Consider the following 18337-nt stretch of genomic DNA (forward strand, 5'->3'; position numbering starts at 1 on the left):
CAGCACAGTGAGTAACAAGTGTTGGGTAGAAACAAAGCAAAGTCACAGTTGGATGTTGCTGTTATAAGATAGGCGATGACAATGGTATCTTTTTAGTGTATCTCTTATCTGTGGTGTCATTAAATCTAATGATGTGCTAAATAATAAAAGCAGCCTTATCACATTGCAAGGCTTTGAATTGTCTCAAAGTTGCCATGCCTGCGGGTTCCCTTTGGCTTTTGGACAGGGTTTGGAGTCGGAAGGAGCTGTAGTTCAGAGTGCATTTATGTGATCAAAGCTCTTTAGACAGATGGCTGCTAGCACTCCAAAATGATTAAAATATGTTCCAAGCAACATCAGTCTGTGGGCTTGGGGACCCAACCTTTCATTAGTCAATAAAGGGTCTTGAGTTCTTGAAAATGAAATCTTTAAAAGCTAATAAGGCTGCTGGTTTGCTCTGAGCTGTTTCTTTGGATTTGCACTTGTGGATTGGAATTGGGCCAGTATCTGTCCAATAAATATGAGGCTTTAAAAAATCTGGTTACAAGAGACCTCCCAGCAGATCTGCCTGTTAAATAGTGCGGCCAAAATTTTCAGTCTCATATATGTAAATTTAGACACCTGAGTTTGCATGTAGGGAACTGGGAAGGGACCTGCAAGTGCCCCTTTGAAAAGCCAGTAATTTTCTGGAGCAATAGTTTAACTGTACGTTCCTAAGCTGGATCATTTTGACCTGTAAAATTTTATTTTTAAATCCTTATGTGTTAACCAAGAATAATTCTAGAATACTTTCAGGATACCATAATCAAGAGCATGAAGCAAGTTTTCAAAGCTTTTAGACGTCAGTAATATTACTTATAGCATTCCCAAGTGTTGTCAGTACTTGCCAAATCTAAAAGTGCCATAGTATACTTGGGTGCTACAGTGTGGCTGTGTTTATTCTCTTGTCTATACCTGGCTTGTGAAAGATAGCAACTGGGGGCTTGTGCAAGTGTGAGGTTTCTGTAACCTCTGCAGGTCTCTGTGAGGGCAGCAGCATTAAATGCCTGTTTAATAAGATACTAACATGTTTGAGCCTTCTGTTTCTTTTTTTCTTTGTCTGACAGAAGAGAATGTGCTCTCACAATTTGCAAATTTCTGAATTTGAAGTGTTCTTACCCAGTAGACTCTTTCTACACAAGGCTCAAAACATGAAGATACATAAATTCTCTCCAAAATGCCTCAAGATTTAGCCTATTGCTGTAGAATGTATTTTAAAACAAATCAGAGTTTTGACATGCACCAACAGAAGTAAAACAAGTCATGGTGATCCCATTAGCTCAATGTGATCCCATTAGCCACATTGTTCGGCCTGTCTTCTTTCACCTTGGGAACAGCTCTCACATTCCTTTTGTCAGGACTTGATGGGGCCGGCAACTGAAGTTCTTCCCCACACACACACACCATATTTACTCGGAGAATGTCATACTCCATTTCTTTTTCCCAGAGTCTCCCTCTGAAGGCTTGCCTGCATCTGAACAGCCAGTGACTTTTATTCATCATAGACATAAGCAAGATGTTACTGTTTTTTGATAAAAGTAGATCAGACTCTGGGTTCGGATTATTTTGGTAAGCTGATTTTGGTTTTCATTTGTTGAAAAATACCTGGTTTGTGTGTCCCAAAGCTTTTTGTCCACCATCTAAAAAATCCTGTCATCTACTCTGCTCTTACAAATGACTTCTGAACTGTCACATTTTCCCTAGCTCTAGGCATAAGTATTTTGTTTCTGTTCTTCAGATTCCTGCGAACTAATATTTTTCCTCAGACAAAACTAAGAGCTCATTTTCTACAAATCAGGCAAAACAAAAGTCTAACGAAAAGCTCAGGATGTAGTGAACATGCCTGTTTCTCTTAATGTCTCCGTTTCTGGAGTTCTTATGAAAAGATATATTTGGCTTGGACTTGAGAGTTCTCACAGTGACTTAAGTGTGCTCTGAAGTGGTCCTGTTATTTTATCTCTGTTACCATTCTGCCTCTACTCACCTAAATGAGTCAGAACTTCAGAGTAAGGAAATGCACAAAGCTTTCATCAAAGTGATATGCTTTTAGGGCTCAATACGACTAGGACTGGGACTGGGAAAAAAAACCCTATAAAAAACAGATTCACAATGTCTTGAGAGCAAACAGAATTTCTGTCCTTAGGAATTATGTCTCTCTTTGTATCTCCTCATGTATTAGACTTTACATTAATCACTTTTCCCTCCACTCCAGGGCATCACATAAAACTTTTTACTAATAAAGCCAGCATCCTATATAGCCTGTGTCACTTTTTTTTTTTTTTAATCATTTTTCTGAGCTCTGTGGAAGCTCCATTTCCAACAATGCCATGTAACCAGCAAGTGCTGCCAAGTGCTTCACCCCTATCCTGAGGTCTGAAGTTTCCAGAGAACCAAACAGGACTTCAAGAGCAATGTGAGTCTGGAGAAGTGGATGATTTTATACATGCTGCTAAAGTGCTTGGGGGATTCCTGATTTGAATATTCTGATTTGTCATTGTTTTCATCTGAGGTTGCAGGTCCCTGTAAGTTGTAAACACCAAGTCCTGAAGGTCTCCATTTGGGGAGTAGAAATGAAGGGCCTCCTCTGGAATGTTTTTTCTTTGACTCTCAATTCCCCTAGCTGTAAGATGTAAATACTGCTACTCATGAATTTTTTGGAAAGTACATTGATTTGGGTTTTCTTTATTAGATTCTGCTAAATATTAAGTGCGATAAACCTAAATTTATCACAGTAGCTATTGTATTGCAGCAGTCCTTCCGAGATGGAAGTACAGAACTGCCTTTTCCAGATGAGTCATACACTGTTAGTGCTCCATTAATACATTTAATGTTTAATGACCAGCTGTTTCTCCTGCTTCCTCCAAATTACTGTAAAGTTACTATTCCAAGGAGAGAAAGTAGCTTTTTATTCTGGAGAAGACTGTGGCATTCATCGCTTTCAGTGAGAATGTAATCTTAAACAGTTCATGGGATTTCCTCTGCTAAAAGGCAAGCACAAATTTGGAAATCTTTGAAATAGGAATGAGGCTTCAAGAAAGGAAAAAATAGGTAGCTGCTGTTGCATTAGTTCAGTTTGGGGCATGTATGTGTGTGCGTGATCGAATTAATGTATCTTTATATACATAACTTTGTTGTAGAAATGTTGCAGAGTTCCTTTTTTCTGTTTGTAACAGTGCAGCTCTTTATGATTGGGGGGAAAAAAACTGGTTTTGTGAAGGAGGTGTTGAGCCTGCCAAAGTTGATGGAGGTGAATTTGGACAGCCAATTAGTGTGGGACTGCTAGATGGGAACAGAGAAGAATGTAAAATGAGTAGATTGCTACGGTTTTATGCTTGCCAGAACAAAACAGGCAAATTGTTTGTGATTTTAAAGACCCTGAGTTTGCAGACTTAAATAAAGACATGCCTTAAAAAAAATCCAAGAATATGTTGGTATAATGGTACTTCTTTTGAACATTATGCTGGAGAAATGGTACAAGAATGTCAAACATTTAAAAATTATTTTTACTCAGGTAATTCTTCCATAATGAATGTTAATACTGTTGACATTACTCATGGATTGAATGCAAGCAATTTAGACAATAGATAGTATCAGGTGCTAATAGATCAAATGTAATTATTCTTTGTGAAATAATTTTACACAGTTTAGCAAAATTGTTTCAATTATTCACTGTAAAGGAAAACACTGAGTGAAAGTGAAAATACTAAGCTTTCTCCTCTAGGGGCATTATATGCATTTCTAAGTCATATTTTTTCTTCTTAGCAACCTTTCCTCTGTAGCAGCTTCCAGTGCAAGTTATTACAATTCTTTTTGCATAAGATAGGTCATGTGAAGTTCAGCTGTAGGTGGGGCCACTGTGGTTGATTGGGGGACAGTCTTAATAGATCCATTTCATTAATTAAGTCATGCATTTTTTTTATTAACAAAACCTGTATGTCAGGTTTAGCCAGCTGGGAGCCATTCTTATGGTTGTTATCTTTGTCAGAAGGAATATTGTGAAAATAAGGAATTACTGTACACGCTTTAACTCCTGATTAAACAGAGGAATGACATCCGCTCACCTGCTGTCCATGAAAAAATAACTTAGGGGCATATCGTGGTGTTGATTCATTGATTCTGATCTTACATATCTCATTAAGGCAAAGACTATGTACATTGTATTGAGAATATACCATAAAGGATTGGTGTCATACCAGGTCCATGGTCATTGAAACAAGCAAGGTTGAGGCCAAAATTTCAAACATCTACATTATTTATTGTTTCTTTTTATTCTTGAAAGAACTTTTTCTTCTTGCCTCTCTTTTTGGCTGCATAAGTAATATTTTCTTGAATTTTTTCTCTTCTGGTCTTCCACTCCCAGAGATCAGAAGGAAGCAGCAAGGTTTCCAGGAAGTATTTAGTTGCAGTAGGCAGCCACAAGAGCACCTACTTATGGCCAAGCCTTTAGCTTCTTGATACAAACAAATTCAAAGCAGTCTTCACTAGGCTTTCTTCTGGTTCTCAATGGGAAATGCACTAATGGCTTCCACTATCATTAAAGAAGATTGAACTGGGAGAAACTTTCACCAGAGAGGAAGAACTTGCGAAGAAGGGTGGATAACAAGGTTCATATTATCTGATTTATCTTTCTTTTACTTCTGAGCTAGGCAGGATCTTAATGTTATCCAGGCTCATGTAAGATAATGTTCTGTTTGTTTCAATCATACTCTGTAAAAGGGACTTCCATCCTAAGGGTTTTGGTGGCAATACAGAAATACACAGTCTTCCATTTAGCTCCTCTGCCCTACTGTCTGTACCAAAGGAGTCATTTTACTATACCTTTACACTTGTGACAGTAGAATGAGGACTGTCGTGATGTAGGAATTTGTTTTTCCCTCTTGAGCAATGTTACTGCTCGTATCAGAGGAGAGTACAATACCTGTTGGATGTGTATAAGCATAGTAGGCAGTATTCATACCAATAATTATCTTGTCCTTTCAAAAAATAAATAAGGAATTGAATTCCGTGTTGGCTAGATTTCACATGAGCTTTCATACTCACTCAGTTTCCTTGTCAGGTCCTGAGAAAATAATTCTTTGGTTCAGTGCAACCAATATATTTCCTGCTACAGTATTTCACTTTATCTGCTGGTCATGGAGAAGTTATATGCTGGCAAAAAGAAAAAAAATGCAGTTTTTCTTGTGAACTCCTGTGTCATAAAGTGAAAAATGTTGTTTTCCTCTTCAACCAGGCTAAACTGAAGTGCACAACTGTTTTATTTTTTTACAGATTTTATTTCAATAGCCCAATGGTCAAAACTCATGAGGGTGAAGGAAGAGAGAGGTGAGAGAAGCTGATTTAAAATTTTTAGAATACAAAAATCAATTCAACACTGTTTATAGCCCCTTTCCAATCCCTGTGCTTAAGAGCTTTGCTTCACTGGTTTTTCTCCAGCAGCCACCAGTCTAATCTCTCACTTTTCAAAAGGTGTGCAAGTTGTGTGTTTTGGCTTCCAGTCATGTGCCATATCCAGCTGATGGCCCCTTTCACTGGGAGGAAAGCAAGAGCATCTCAGAAAACAAGGATGTTTGTGCTTAGGGCACATCAACAAAGCACAGGAGGCTGCTATCACTGCCTATGCCCCGTGGTGACAGTGGTGGCTGAACCTGCAATGGGAAGGCAAAAACTTGTGAAAAACTGTTTTTTCCATCACGGTCCCAAGCCTGGATCTGTCTGCTGAGGTTAATCAGGTTGATGTGCATTGTTAACACGTGCATATTGTTATTTAGCTCTTTAGTTTCTTTCCATGAAAAATAATGGGCACTGAGACCTGAACCAAATCTGGGCCTCAGGTTTCCAAGATGTGGCACAGGTAGGTAATAAGAAGAAATCCAGGACCCCAAAAACTTAGATTTTAAAGAAAAAGAGCTAGGGAAAGACACTTTACTCCCAGTTTCAGCATGGCAGGCTGAGTTTTGCGTGTTGTGACTTGTTCAGTACCACACAGAAGACATGAAATAGAAGAGGGAATTCAAGAGAGAGCTCTTATCCCCAATCCACTAAATCATTCCCTTAGCATGTGTCCTTGTTTCACGTTAAGGAGAATGGCCCAGACAAGTCTGCCCAGTTGCTTCAGTAAGCTTTGGTACAATAGGGAAGCAGACTTCCCCTATATTAAATTTCCCAGGCGCTCCCTTTATCATTTAAGCCATCGTTTTAACTGCCTTGTTTCATAGCGCTTAACTGTCCAAGGAGCTGTATGATTTATATGAGTAAGGGTTTGGCAGCAGCAGCTAGGTAAGACATGACCTACCGAGTAGCGAGACATTGCCATTGTGTCATTTACATGGCTTTCAGGAGGTGAGTTGCTAAGTGTGCACCCGCACAGCAATCCCCAAACCAGCCACGTTTTTGTATGGGAGAAGCCATGATGGCATTAAAGTCGACATTTCGGGTGTCTCTACCCATGTGGAGGGCAGATTTCAGACTGCAGTACATGCAGTCCTCCTAGTGAGTCACCAGCCATTGCAGAGTGGTACATGTTGCTCTGCACAGTACCAAGAAAGTGGGGAAAATGTGCTGGGCACACTCACCTAGAGTTCATCAGTACCTCACTTACTGGCACTCTGGTGACCAAAGCTGGGCATGGGCTGGAGCATAGTACACCATGTTTGCCTTTCGTCAGAGTTGCATAATATTTTTCAGTACCACCTTTGAGAAACATCAGACAAAACTGTTCAAATACACTTAATTTATTGGGACAGGGAAGGAAGTATCCTCAAATTTTAAAAGTTACATTTTAATTTTTTTTTTAAATCATTCAAAGATTTTTTAACACACTGAATCATTCAGCAAGAAAGTAGGGACAAGGAGCAGAGCCCCATGTGATTCCCTTTCTCAGGTTAGTCACACTGAGGGTTTCTAGCTTTAGGGAGAGCTACTCAGCTCATCCGTGAGATCATCCCTCTCTGAAATATCACATGTATTCAATTATTCCATCTTTGAAACACGTTTCCATTCTTTGTATTTCTTCTAATTGCCTTCTCCTGGAGAGCCTCTTCTCTTCCTCAGCTGGATGTTCCTGGCCATGCTGGAAGGCAGGGCTGGCTTCCAGCTCAGGGTCCAAGACAGCTTTGTCTCTTGCTTTTCTGATTTAGTGGAGGAGTTAAGCCAAGCAATCACAATAGCAACTCAGGACAGCCGTAAAATTCATGATCATGTCTGATTTATAAAGATAACATTGTATTAAGTACAAGATATTTTCTGAGATTTTTAGTAACAGGCTTTCTTCAGCTGATCATTCCTAAATGGTGCCATGTGCTTTACTTCTTGATTGATTTATATGCCTTTATGATTTTAATTAATGCTGTTTTCACCAGAGGCAATTACTAGTGATTGGAAAACTTCAAGGTGTTCAAATTATCTCTGCCAGTGTTTGGAAATCATTCCTGTGATCTTTATTTTTGAAGACTGTTGAATGGCGTCAAGAGCACAAAGGAGGCCATGTAAACACTGGGGAAAAAGTAATGCTTATACTTCTGGGAAAACATTTATGGTGATTCACATTTTGGAAACTGAAACACTATCAATGTTTTATTCCCAGATTATTTTCCAAGAAAAAGCTTGGATCCATTGCTGAACCAGTTTCTTCAAAATCCTTAGGCTCATATTGAAGTTGGGTCTGGCAGAAAAGGGTGGAAGACTGTGTTGTGGGAGAGAGTCAGAGGGCTCCTCCATCCTCTATCCTCTATCCTCTATCCTCTATCCTCTATCCTCCATCCTCCATCCTCCATCCTCCATCCTCCATCCTCCATCCTCCATCCTCCATCCTCTGACATTAACACAGAGGCATGGAATAAGCCGATCTAAGTATCCAAGGAGGTGTTTGGATACTACCTGGCTGTAGCAAAGGGATAGCTGCAGTAGATGTTAAAGGATCAGGACAAAAGTGTTTCTTTGTTAGGGATCTAGACCAGCTGCTTTGTACAGAAAAAATAGAAAATGGAAAGATGCTTAATAAAACTCATTACATGAGAATATACCCACTTGAAGATGGGAATATTCAATGCATGGGTACAAAAAGTATCTGGATCTTAGTATAACTATTTTAGAGTTGGGTTTTTTCCCCTGCTGAAAAGAAGCTAAAAATCCCATGCAGTCTTTATGTGAATGAGAGCTAAGAATTTTTCAGAAACTGAAGCCTTGTAAGAAAATCTCAAATGTGCACTTGTATAACAGGTTTTGAGCAAGTTTGGCACAGTATTTACTACCACAGTATAAAGGGCTAGGTTCCTTGATGTATATTTCTAGTTGGCATTTTATCAAGGAAATAAACTTTGGTTTTTCTTTACTTTGTGACATGTGGGTTGAAACTACATTTTCTCTGTCCAAAGCCTTGATTTAAAAGCATTAGATCATTAAATTAGGTGCTTTTGCATAAGACTAAAATTGTAACCGAACAAATTATTTATGCAGAGAGAAGCATGATAAAGTTTCTTTCAAGAGTTCTTTAACATATCGGATTGATAAGAGTCAAAACACCTTTACTGCCATTAAATATTTACCAAGACTTGGCTTTTGGAAGAGGGGCAGTTCAGTGCAGTGTGTTTGGCTCCATGCAATGCTATTGATTAGCTATCAGAAGGACATAGTTAATGGGTAACTGGAGGTATTACAGAGCTCTCCACATTCTTGTCAAGTCTTTTCTCTGAAGATGACCTAAAATAAAGTCAGTTACAACTGGCATTCACCTGAGACAGATTGCACAAGTTCGCCTACGGTATGAACAAAAGGTTCACAAGGATCAGTTGACCAGGTCTTAGGCAATCCTTTCTAGTAGTTGTCATCACTGCTGGACTTTAGAACTGCACGTGTTTACATTTAATTAGAAAGAACACACAGTTTACATCGCACAGTAGCTATCAGTATCGAATCAGAATTGATTTCCGCTCTCTCAAATGGCTGTTTCTTTCCGACTAATTAAAAAAAGGCACATAACAAAATGACTCATATAAATTTTAAAGCAAAGTAAACACAATTCCCTGGAGACAAAAATAAAAGTCAACAGCACGCAGTCATTACATTGAGCTTGTTTTCAGTGATTCTGATGCCTGCATTATGATATGTATCAGTACCATCAGATTGCTTTTATATAGATGTATATATGAATTCCCCCTTTGCACTGAGTGGACACTTCACTGACTGTTTCAATTTTCAGGGTCAGGATTCTTACTTGTTTCATCTGAATTGTTGCAGTTTATCTAATACAGGTTGATTCACTCGTATTACTACTTATTGCAGAAGGATTTTGTTCATTTGAAATAAAATTGTCTGTGTGTAGGTCATTCGTGTAAAATGGAAGTCAGAAGCCATTATCTTTACCAGGGAGAAACTGCAAAGGAAACTAAAGGCCCAAGCTATATTAGCCTTAACTTCATACATAATTTCTAACAAAGAAATCTCTATTAGATTTTATTAGTTATGCAGGCAAATCTAAATTCAAACTTTGGTGACAGGCAACATCAATTAAGGCTCCCAGCAGAAATGTCTAGCTCTTGAGTGCACCCATTCTTTGTCATCAGGGCAGATTTCCATGGCTGACATTTTGGAGAGTAAAGGTTCATGCCAGCAGTGCTGTTAAGCTTGTGGGAGCTGAAGGGGTTGCTGAAGGTCTAGACTGAGTTGGTGGGTGTGTGGGGACTGTAGGAGCTGATCATGAAATGCCTGGTCAGAAGGCCTGATGTTCCTTTGTGCCATAATACCCAGGTTTTCTTGTGAGCGACAGCATTCAGGATGAAGCTCTTGGCAAGGATCATCAGAAAAAGACAAAAAGTAATACATAGTGTTTTGAATTACATAGTAGTATATTGTTTTCCACTAGTTTTTGTTGTTATGCCAGTGGCTGTTATTTTAGTGCACTACCAAGAGTTACTGCTTTCTTAATCCAGCTTAGATTTGAGGAAAATGGTGCACTGTTCTTTAAACAGTTGTCAGAAATGTTGTTTAAAACATACTCTCAGTATAAAAAATAAATCGCTATGACCTTTAGGACAAGATCCTCTTGTGTCTCTTCCACCAAGCTTGTGTTTCTGCAAATCCCTGACATCGGCAGTTTCCCTGCTGGCCCCAGGCCAGAGCTGCTGGCTCCACACCACCCACGTACACACCCCTTCAGTGATCCATGTCAACCCAGCAGCCTCCAGCAACCAGCAGAGAGGCACAGGTGCTGCCAGTTCAGCCTGGGGATGAGGAAGGTGGCAATGCCTCATCTGTGAGCTGGCTGTGCCCCTCCTCTTTGCCTGCTGCCCACAACTGAGCCAGGGGCTGCTCTGCCCCTGCTAAATGCTCACACTTCTCAGGGAGAGCAGACGGGAGGTTGTGATACACAGTAAAACACAGAGTTGCTGGCACCATCTTAAATGTCCATTATATTCACATACTGAGGTCACTCTTGGTGCCAGCTCTGTCTTCGATTAATAGATAAGGTTCCCTCTCTATTTGCAGTGTTACCTAAATAATCTATTACTGTAGGGAATAACTACAGTATTACAAATACTAAGTTAAAGTTATTTTGTTAACTAAAGCCATTGGCAAATATTTAAGAATGGCCAAAGCATATGAATTGACAATAAAGAACAGATACAAGATAGCAAAATTCTTACTTGTAGCTTCTAGCAGGATAAAGTAAAAACCTTACAAAATATTTTTTTTTTATGAATTTTGGGTTAATTTTACTTGGTTAGAAGCAAGCCTTCACAGTGCACCTAATGAATGCTCACAACAGGAACATTTTATGGAAAGCTTGGTTCTAGGAATAGCATGTAACTTGGGAAAACTACGAAGAGTATCTGCAATAGTTGCTGTTGTATTGAAAACGGTCCCCTAATTCATGGAAGAAATTTGAGAGCTTGTGAATCTGTGTCTTGCAATTGAGACAGATACATTGTGGAACCCTGAAGATGTGTAATTAATGCTAACATGTAGCAAGTAGTATTCAGGATTAAAGCATAAAATCTACAGTAGTATCTTCGGTGAACTCAGGTGCACTATATCTCTGTGTGTGTGAAAAAAGCTAATGCTAAGCTGCAATCTTCCAGTCTCTAATCAATGAGAGATAGCAGAGACCCCAGCCCTGGGTGCATCATGTACCCAGGGAATTCAGGTGGATTTCTTAGCTACAAGCTACCTTCTTAGCTTTGGGTCTGTGCTGAAGGGAATAGCACTATAACTGCAAACACCTCAAAAACACTTCCTTCTACTCGTCAGTCTCATGTATGTTTTGCTGTGTTTCAATCAAACACTATTAATCCAGAAACTATTTTTGTGGAGGTCCTAGACCTTTTGATGGCATGGTGAATGTGAGGAATGATAGGTGGTGCTGAACATTGTGTGTGTATCATTCACATGAGGCTGTGCTATCCAAGCAATTTGCCCCAGGGCTGCATAAAGTGAACAGAAGACATTTGATTACTGTGCAACTCCGTAAATGAAGAGTGTGTAAGGGAGGCATGGTTTTCAATTACGTCTTGTTTGAGAGCATATCTTGGTAGTCCTTCAGCTTCAAGAAAGGCTCAGATGATTAACTCCATGTCCTTACTACCTCTTCCAGGCTAGTCACAGGGAAATGGTATGGGTACTACAGTAGTCCTGGACAGTAAAAATGAAGCTGAACAGAGTATGTTTGCTGCTTGGCGTCACCAGAAGACCATCTGGGTTTAGTTTTGTCCTAAATTCAGATTGTGCTGCATCTAACTTAGCTTTTTCAACAGTGATGAGTCTCTTGACATGAGTGAAGCTCAGAGCACTTTGCAAAGCAGCATTGTGATTTCTCTTATTTAAAGATGAGGAGACTGAGGCTCAAGGAGGAAAAATGTGTTTGCTAATGGCCTTTAATTTATATTTGTTGAAAAATAGAAATTCTAAGATGGATAGTAAATTCAAGCTTTCACTGTAGCTAATGAAGCTCTGTTTGAATCATGTAGTGTCCAGGCTCTTAGGTACAGGTCACAGATTTGTCTAGATCATTTCAGGAGTGAAGGCTGAATCTCAAGGTGTTGCTCACTGCTGTTCCATACTCAGATGTAATTGAGTCTGTACAGTATGGACATACATGACCAGCACTAATCTGTCAGCATAATGTCCTGTAAAATCCTGAAGTTGTATGCCTGACCACCACAGAGAAGAAAATCAATGATGAGCTCTTTTCAATAAGTGGTTGAGGTTGCCTGAGCTCATCCTAGACTAAGAATGCATGGGTATACCCCACAAGAGAGTGACACTCTGTGATGGACTGTGACAGTGCAAAGAGCATACTCTGTGTTATGTGCAATGAGCATTCCTGTTGTAACATGGTCCATGGCCTGTGTGCCAGAGTCTGCCTTCAGTTGCTGCCTTCAGATAAATTAGCAAGAAATGGTTGGTTTGTTGTACTGAGAAGAAAACAGTCCTCCTTACTTGTGTAAATGCAGGCAAAGGAAGACTAGTATAATATTTGTCTATGGTAGGGCAGTGTCATCTAGTTACCAGTCTACCAGCTGTCAGGCTCCTGACTCACATGTAATGCAAACTTGACTATTTTTTATCCTCCACTTCACAGCAAAATTTCAAAGTCCTTCTAGGTCTTATGGGCTTTTTCTGATATTGTCTTATTGCAGTGTTTCCTAAGAGCACCTTTGAGGTAGTATTTTCAAGGTATCGATGCTGCCTGGCCCTTGAGTGCACTTAGCAGCATGAAGGGACATTCTTCAAATCCATCCTGAGTGCAGGCTGAGGTCTGAGAGGTCTCCAGGACCTGTGAGAAACATTTGTGGTGAAAACCAAGGTCAGACCTACATGCCTTTGGGAACACTGGATATGTTTATCACTGGGGTGGAGGCAGAGGGAGGGAATGTTTGGTTTTTTGCTGGGGTTATTTTTTGTTCCTGTAGGTGGAAGGTTTTGCTACGTTGTTCAGTAATTGCTTCAGGTGGAAAATCATTTCCCACCTTGCAGCAAAAGTATGCCTGGCAAGGCGAGAAGTGTTTTGGGAGCAGCACTTCATAGAGTTGATTTTCAGCCAAAGTCAAGTCCCTCTGGGAGCAGTTACAAGTGGTGATATTTCTTAGCAAGCTTGAAGCTACTGTGACTTTGGGGACTGAGGAAATCTCTTGCTCTCTACAGGAGCTGCACAAGTGATATTATCACGTGTCACTTTTTCTTCTGCCTAGACACAGTTAAGGTGGGCCCTTGAAGCTCTCAGCAATCTGGAGCAGGAAAGAGGCCATACTGCCATAGAAAAGCAAAAGGCTTAGTATAAACAACATGTGAATTACTGAAATCCAGAACTGTTTGAATACTTCTGTGACCCATTCTTCAGGCCTAGAAGTTCCATTTATTTTTTAATTATAGCATCAATGTTCTTTGAAGAAATAATCTTCGGGACATTCATGAAGGAATTTCAAATTAGTAAATTTCAGAAGGGATGAAACAAAAGTATTTTACCAAAGCACGTATTGATGGAAGTCTGGAAATTGCATGCTTTTGAAAAAAAAAAATCTATCAATCACAGTGTCTTTATCTGGAGGAATCACACTGGTTACAAAATATATACATCAGAATCTATTGGTCACTCAGATGCAATCATATTGCAATTGTAGTAGTATGTATGTGTTTTTCATGGCTGGTCTTCGGAAAGGAGCCCAGTTGTAGCCACAGAGAGCCAGTAGTTTAGCATCTACATAAATTACTTCGTTTTTCATATATTCTGGAAAAAACTCTCAGCTGGTGTGAACAAGATAGAATATTTAGCCTATCCTCTAGTTTTTGTTGCTTTTTTTTTTTTAATCAGGGACCCGTATATTCACTGAACAGTTTAGCTTCTCATCTGTCTTTTTGTTTCTTTTAATCTTGCTCCAGGTGTTTAAGAAGCAGGCAGCAGCACTATTTCAGTAACCTGCTTTCGACATTATTTGCATACCTTTGTGTTTTTCCATGGTGATCAATGCTCAGCTGTAGTGGAACTTCAGTCAGTAAATTTTATGTGGAACTGCTGGAGTAATTTTTTTTTAATTAGTCCATTCTAGGAATTTTAATGTCCCTTTATAAATATTTATATTTTCAATATGTCTTCATTTAATTGAAAAGGTTTTTCATATTGTTTTCAGACAATCAGAGGTGCACAATGACATGTCAACACTCTGACCTTTTAACTTCTCTATTTCTTTTAGTTCATCCACATTTTGTTTGTCCATGTATATTATATTTTAGTTTATGTTTTTCCTTTATGAGCTGTTGAAACAGACAGTGTTTTCCATGCAAACACCTTAATAAACTACAAAGAAAGAAAATATGCTATTGCATACTAGCCACTGTCATGTAGACTGTTCTTGAATACTGTAATCAGTGTGCAATGCTACTAGGAATCCACACTGAAATAATGTTTGTCCAGAACTTTCTGGCACACAAATACAAGGCATTTAATACTGTATTCTGGTTTGTGCAATGAAAGATTATTGGGTTTAGGCTCTGTGGTTTGGAATCCCTACGAACATATCTCAAAATCATGGCTAAAACTGAATGGGGACCTTTAGAATTGGCTAGCATGTGCAAATCATTCATATTTTTAAGTAATCCTGCTAATTTAATGATTTTAATTTTTGCATGCTTTGCATGCTGCAGCTCAAAGGTGATCAACAAGATGCAACAGCTGAAAAATACTTCCTCTTGAGTTTTTGCTGAATAGTTTTTTTTTTACTTTTCAAATTTTGATGGTTGTTACATACTTCTAGAAGAGCCTGGTGGAAAAGGTTTGTTCTTTTTGTTCTCTGTCACTTGAAATAAAACTTGTTTTCCTATTAGTGCATGTGAGTTCCAAAATTGAAAAAATTAATTCTTGCAGCTCAACCTTAGACTGAAACTTAATAACATGCATGATTTGGTTTTCCCAGCTTATACAAGTCTTTGTCTGAAGGAATGAGTCTGAAGAACCAGCCTACCTGTGCTTTCAGTACTTCTGAAGGCGGACTGCAGGGAAGGGAAGATGTTGTGACCCTAACTTATGGCCAGATTGAAGATCTGGCAGCTCAGCTGCAGCAAACTCGATCAGAGCAAAAGGATACCAAACTGAAGCTCCAGAAAGCCCTGGAAGCTTCGCAGGAGGCCAATGAAAAAGTTCAAAAGTAAGTCCCTTACCTTCCAAAAAAAATTACAGTTGTAATCCATATGAAACATTTTTTTCTGGTATTTTGTCTATAACTGAAAGTGTGTCAGTACTCAGAAAAGGTCCTTTAAAATGATTCCTTCTTTGTCAGCTCATTTCCTACACAGTGTGAAGCTGATCATTTTAACAGTTTTGTGCTATTAGGCAAGTCAGGGTACCTCTCATTACTGTTAGGGAAATTGCTTCTTACATGTGCAAGGCACAGAGAAAGTCCTTCCATCTCCTATGAATGGTTTTCACTGTCTTTTTACCCTATGGCAATCCTATGGCAACAGAGTATTTCCCTTTATAATTGCATGGTAGAATATTACAGTTCTCATTTTTGGTCTCACACATCTGGCAGATTTCATGCCACAGTAAATGCTTATGGGGTTGTTTAGGGGTGGCTTCAAAATCTCACTGAGAGCCACAGGAAGTCTCTGAGTCAGTGAACAGAGATTGTATTCTCTTTCCCATCATAAGTTTCCCTGTTAAAAGGTTACTGAGCTCCAAAACCTGAAGCGCACCTCTACTGAAGTACTTATTGTCATGTTTGTTATTACTAGTGCCTCTCGACAGTCTGGCACTTCTCATCTCTGCATTACATTCATCAACTGCAAAATTCTCCTCTCTCACCCTTCCAAGGTGGTTGATGCTGAACTGATGCAAATTGTCCCGTCTGTCCATATATGTCTTCAACTTTAATGTTTGCAGCATATTAACAGAGTAGCCAGAAACTGACTTATAATATATTGCAAGGACCTAACAAAAGCCTTTCCTGTTTAAAAAAAATACATGCTGAGTTCTTGTATTTAAAAAAAGTTATATTCCTATATTTTAATTAATTTGTAGCTATATAAAATATAATTAAGATAACTATAGATGAAAATACATATTTTTAGTCATCTCTTTAAAACCTCCAGTGGTTGTTTGATAATCACTTAAGTCTTTATTCTGAGCGCTTAGATATATTTGAAACTTCAGGAGGTGTACACTTGATAAAAATAAACCCATGAAAAAAAATTAAAGCATGGTAAAGAGAATATTGATTGAACCTTTCTGTACATTGTTTTAAGTTGTTACATCTAATTTTATTTACAAATGTTTAATACTATAGCTATTTAAGCAGAGGTTGGGTTTTCACTGGCTTTTTTCTTTCCCAAAGTGAAACAGTCTTGTTTAATACCGTGTACCCAGGGTAAAGTAGAAGTGCAGCCACAAACTGAATTAAAGTAGTGGTGGTGCACTGCTATAGTGAAAAGAATTTACGTAATTTAACATGCTCAACTACTTGGGAAAATTTTGGTCAGGTTAGTTTTCATTATTGTTAAGATCAGACGACTGAGCCTATAGCAAAATTAAACAATTGGTTGAAGTCTTTTGATGACAATAGCATGCCCTTTTTACCACGAAACTGTGGAAATGCTCTGCGCGTCTTCCCAGCACCCGGAGTCATCCACCCCCATCTTATAATTCAACCTGCAAACAGATTAAGCAGCTGAGTTTGTGGAAAGTGTGTTTACTTTGAGCTAAGAACCCTTGTGTGACACTATAGAGATTCCTCTGACACCTCTGGGAGAGCTACACAGACAGTTCGTACTCATCAGCAGGGAAACCGGGCTGAGAATTCCCAATTTCTTTGTAACCTCAACTGCTTCATACAAATCAGTGTTTGGCAATTAGGCAGGAACTCATTTGTTAGCTTAGCATTTTATTTTGAAGATGTAGGATGTTCTGCATTTCAAAAAAGAACTGACAATTTATAAACCTGTCAACAGATAGGCTTCTTGGTATTAATTACAGTAGTATTAATTATTAGCTCTGCCACAAGAGGATGCTTAATGTAGTTAAAATGTGACAGTAAAATTCATAGACTAAACACGGTTCTAAAATATGTTTTCTTGACTTTTTAAAATGCTGAACTAAAATTGAATTCTGACATATGAAGGAAGTAGTTTTATCAGCTATATAAAGTAGTTTCTCAATATTATTCAGTAAAATAGCAACAGTTAAAAACCAGAAGAGTAAAATAATTATGACCTTCATTAAGAAAGAGCATAATTGTAATTAATAAAATAATGTTGAGAAAGGATGTTCTTTGTATCTTCATACAATGGAGTTTACTAGTTTTACACTGCCTTTGCTAATCTGTTCTCTGGCAACACTAAAGAATTTTTTAATATTCTTAAAAACTTCAGTGTTCGCACTCAGCATGATATGCAGAGCTTAAAAGAGAGTTGTAATTCTCCACAGCATTGCCATCATGTCAGCCATTTGTGTACCCACCCACAGTTGTTGCTTTCTAAACGTGAGACCCAAGTCACAGTAGTGGTCCTGTGCTTTCTGTCAGGACAAAAAGCATCTAAAAAATTTCTTGATCCTGTCCGACACAAAACAGCAGCTGTGAACCAGAAGGGGGATGTTTTGGTATCTACTTATAGTGAACTTGGACATAGTAAACATCTGTTTATACTGAAGCAGGATGAACATCTCACATTGGCTCGCTGCAGTGTGAGATATAAATTGAGACTGTGTGCTCTTGCCTGTAAGGTGATTCACCATCCTAACAGGGGTGCTGGTGTGAAACAAGAAATGTTGATGCTCAGAGACCACACAGATTTAGCTGCATTTGTTTGATTCTATTTTGATTTTGAGACACTATCAAGATACACTTCGACTTTTAAGAGGGTGCTATTCTTTATAAAGCAAGTACACATTTTAACTGTGGTCTGTGTAAATAAATACATGTATGTGTACACATGACACAATACATATTTATTCAGTAGAAAATCATGATCTGCACAGTAATATTTTTAATCAGTACTCTGGAATGGCTATGAATATACTTTTCTATATTGAATTAATGTTTCTATTTCATGATTACATAGAATTAGGACAGGAGCGCAGAATTCACCAGGAGTGCTGGTATAGTGCCACAGGCCCCCTGCAAGTTTGTCCTGCCTGAGAAGCCAGGAGCCAGCTGGTGCAGTCCCAGCAGGGAAATGGGGCTGACCTGGAGAAGGTGGCTGGGAGAGCCTGTGAATTAATTAATACCTCTGCCAACAGAGGAAGCAAGGCATTTTAAAAATGTCCTTCCGGCTGGAACCTCTGGGATTGTGGAGTGGTTGCTGATGTCAGTGAGATCAGAGGAGGTTATAATGTAAT

The 18337-nt window shown here is 38.8% G+C and overlaps 1 protein-coding gene across 4 annotated transcripts in view; it reads left to right on the plus strand.

The window, feature by feature from the left end:
- MIPOL1 (mirror-image polydactyly 1) overlaps nt 1-18337 on the plus strand; it is a 187311-nt gene that overhangs the window by 150061 nt on the left and 18913 nt on the right. For 3 of the 4 annotated variants that reach the window (XM_069017836.1, XM_069017837.1, XM_069017838.1), the window contains 2 exons: nt 5287-5340; nt 14922-15152. In XM_069017836.1, the coding sequence (XP_068873937.1) occupies nt 5287-5340; nt 14922-15152 (285 nt within the window). The remainder of the gene's footprint in view (nt 1-5286; nt 5341-14921; nt 15153-18337) is intronic. The other variant, XM_069017839.1, reaches the window with a different exon arrangement.

Source organism: Aphelocoma coerulescens, chromosome 5, assembly GCF_041296385.1.
Source record: "Aphelocoma coerulescens isolate FSJ_1873_10779 chromosome 5, UR_Acoe_1.0, whole genome shotgun sequence".
NCBI lineage: Eukaryota > Metazoa > Chordata > Aves > Passeriformes > Corvidae > Aphelocoma > Aphelocoma coerulescens.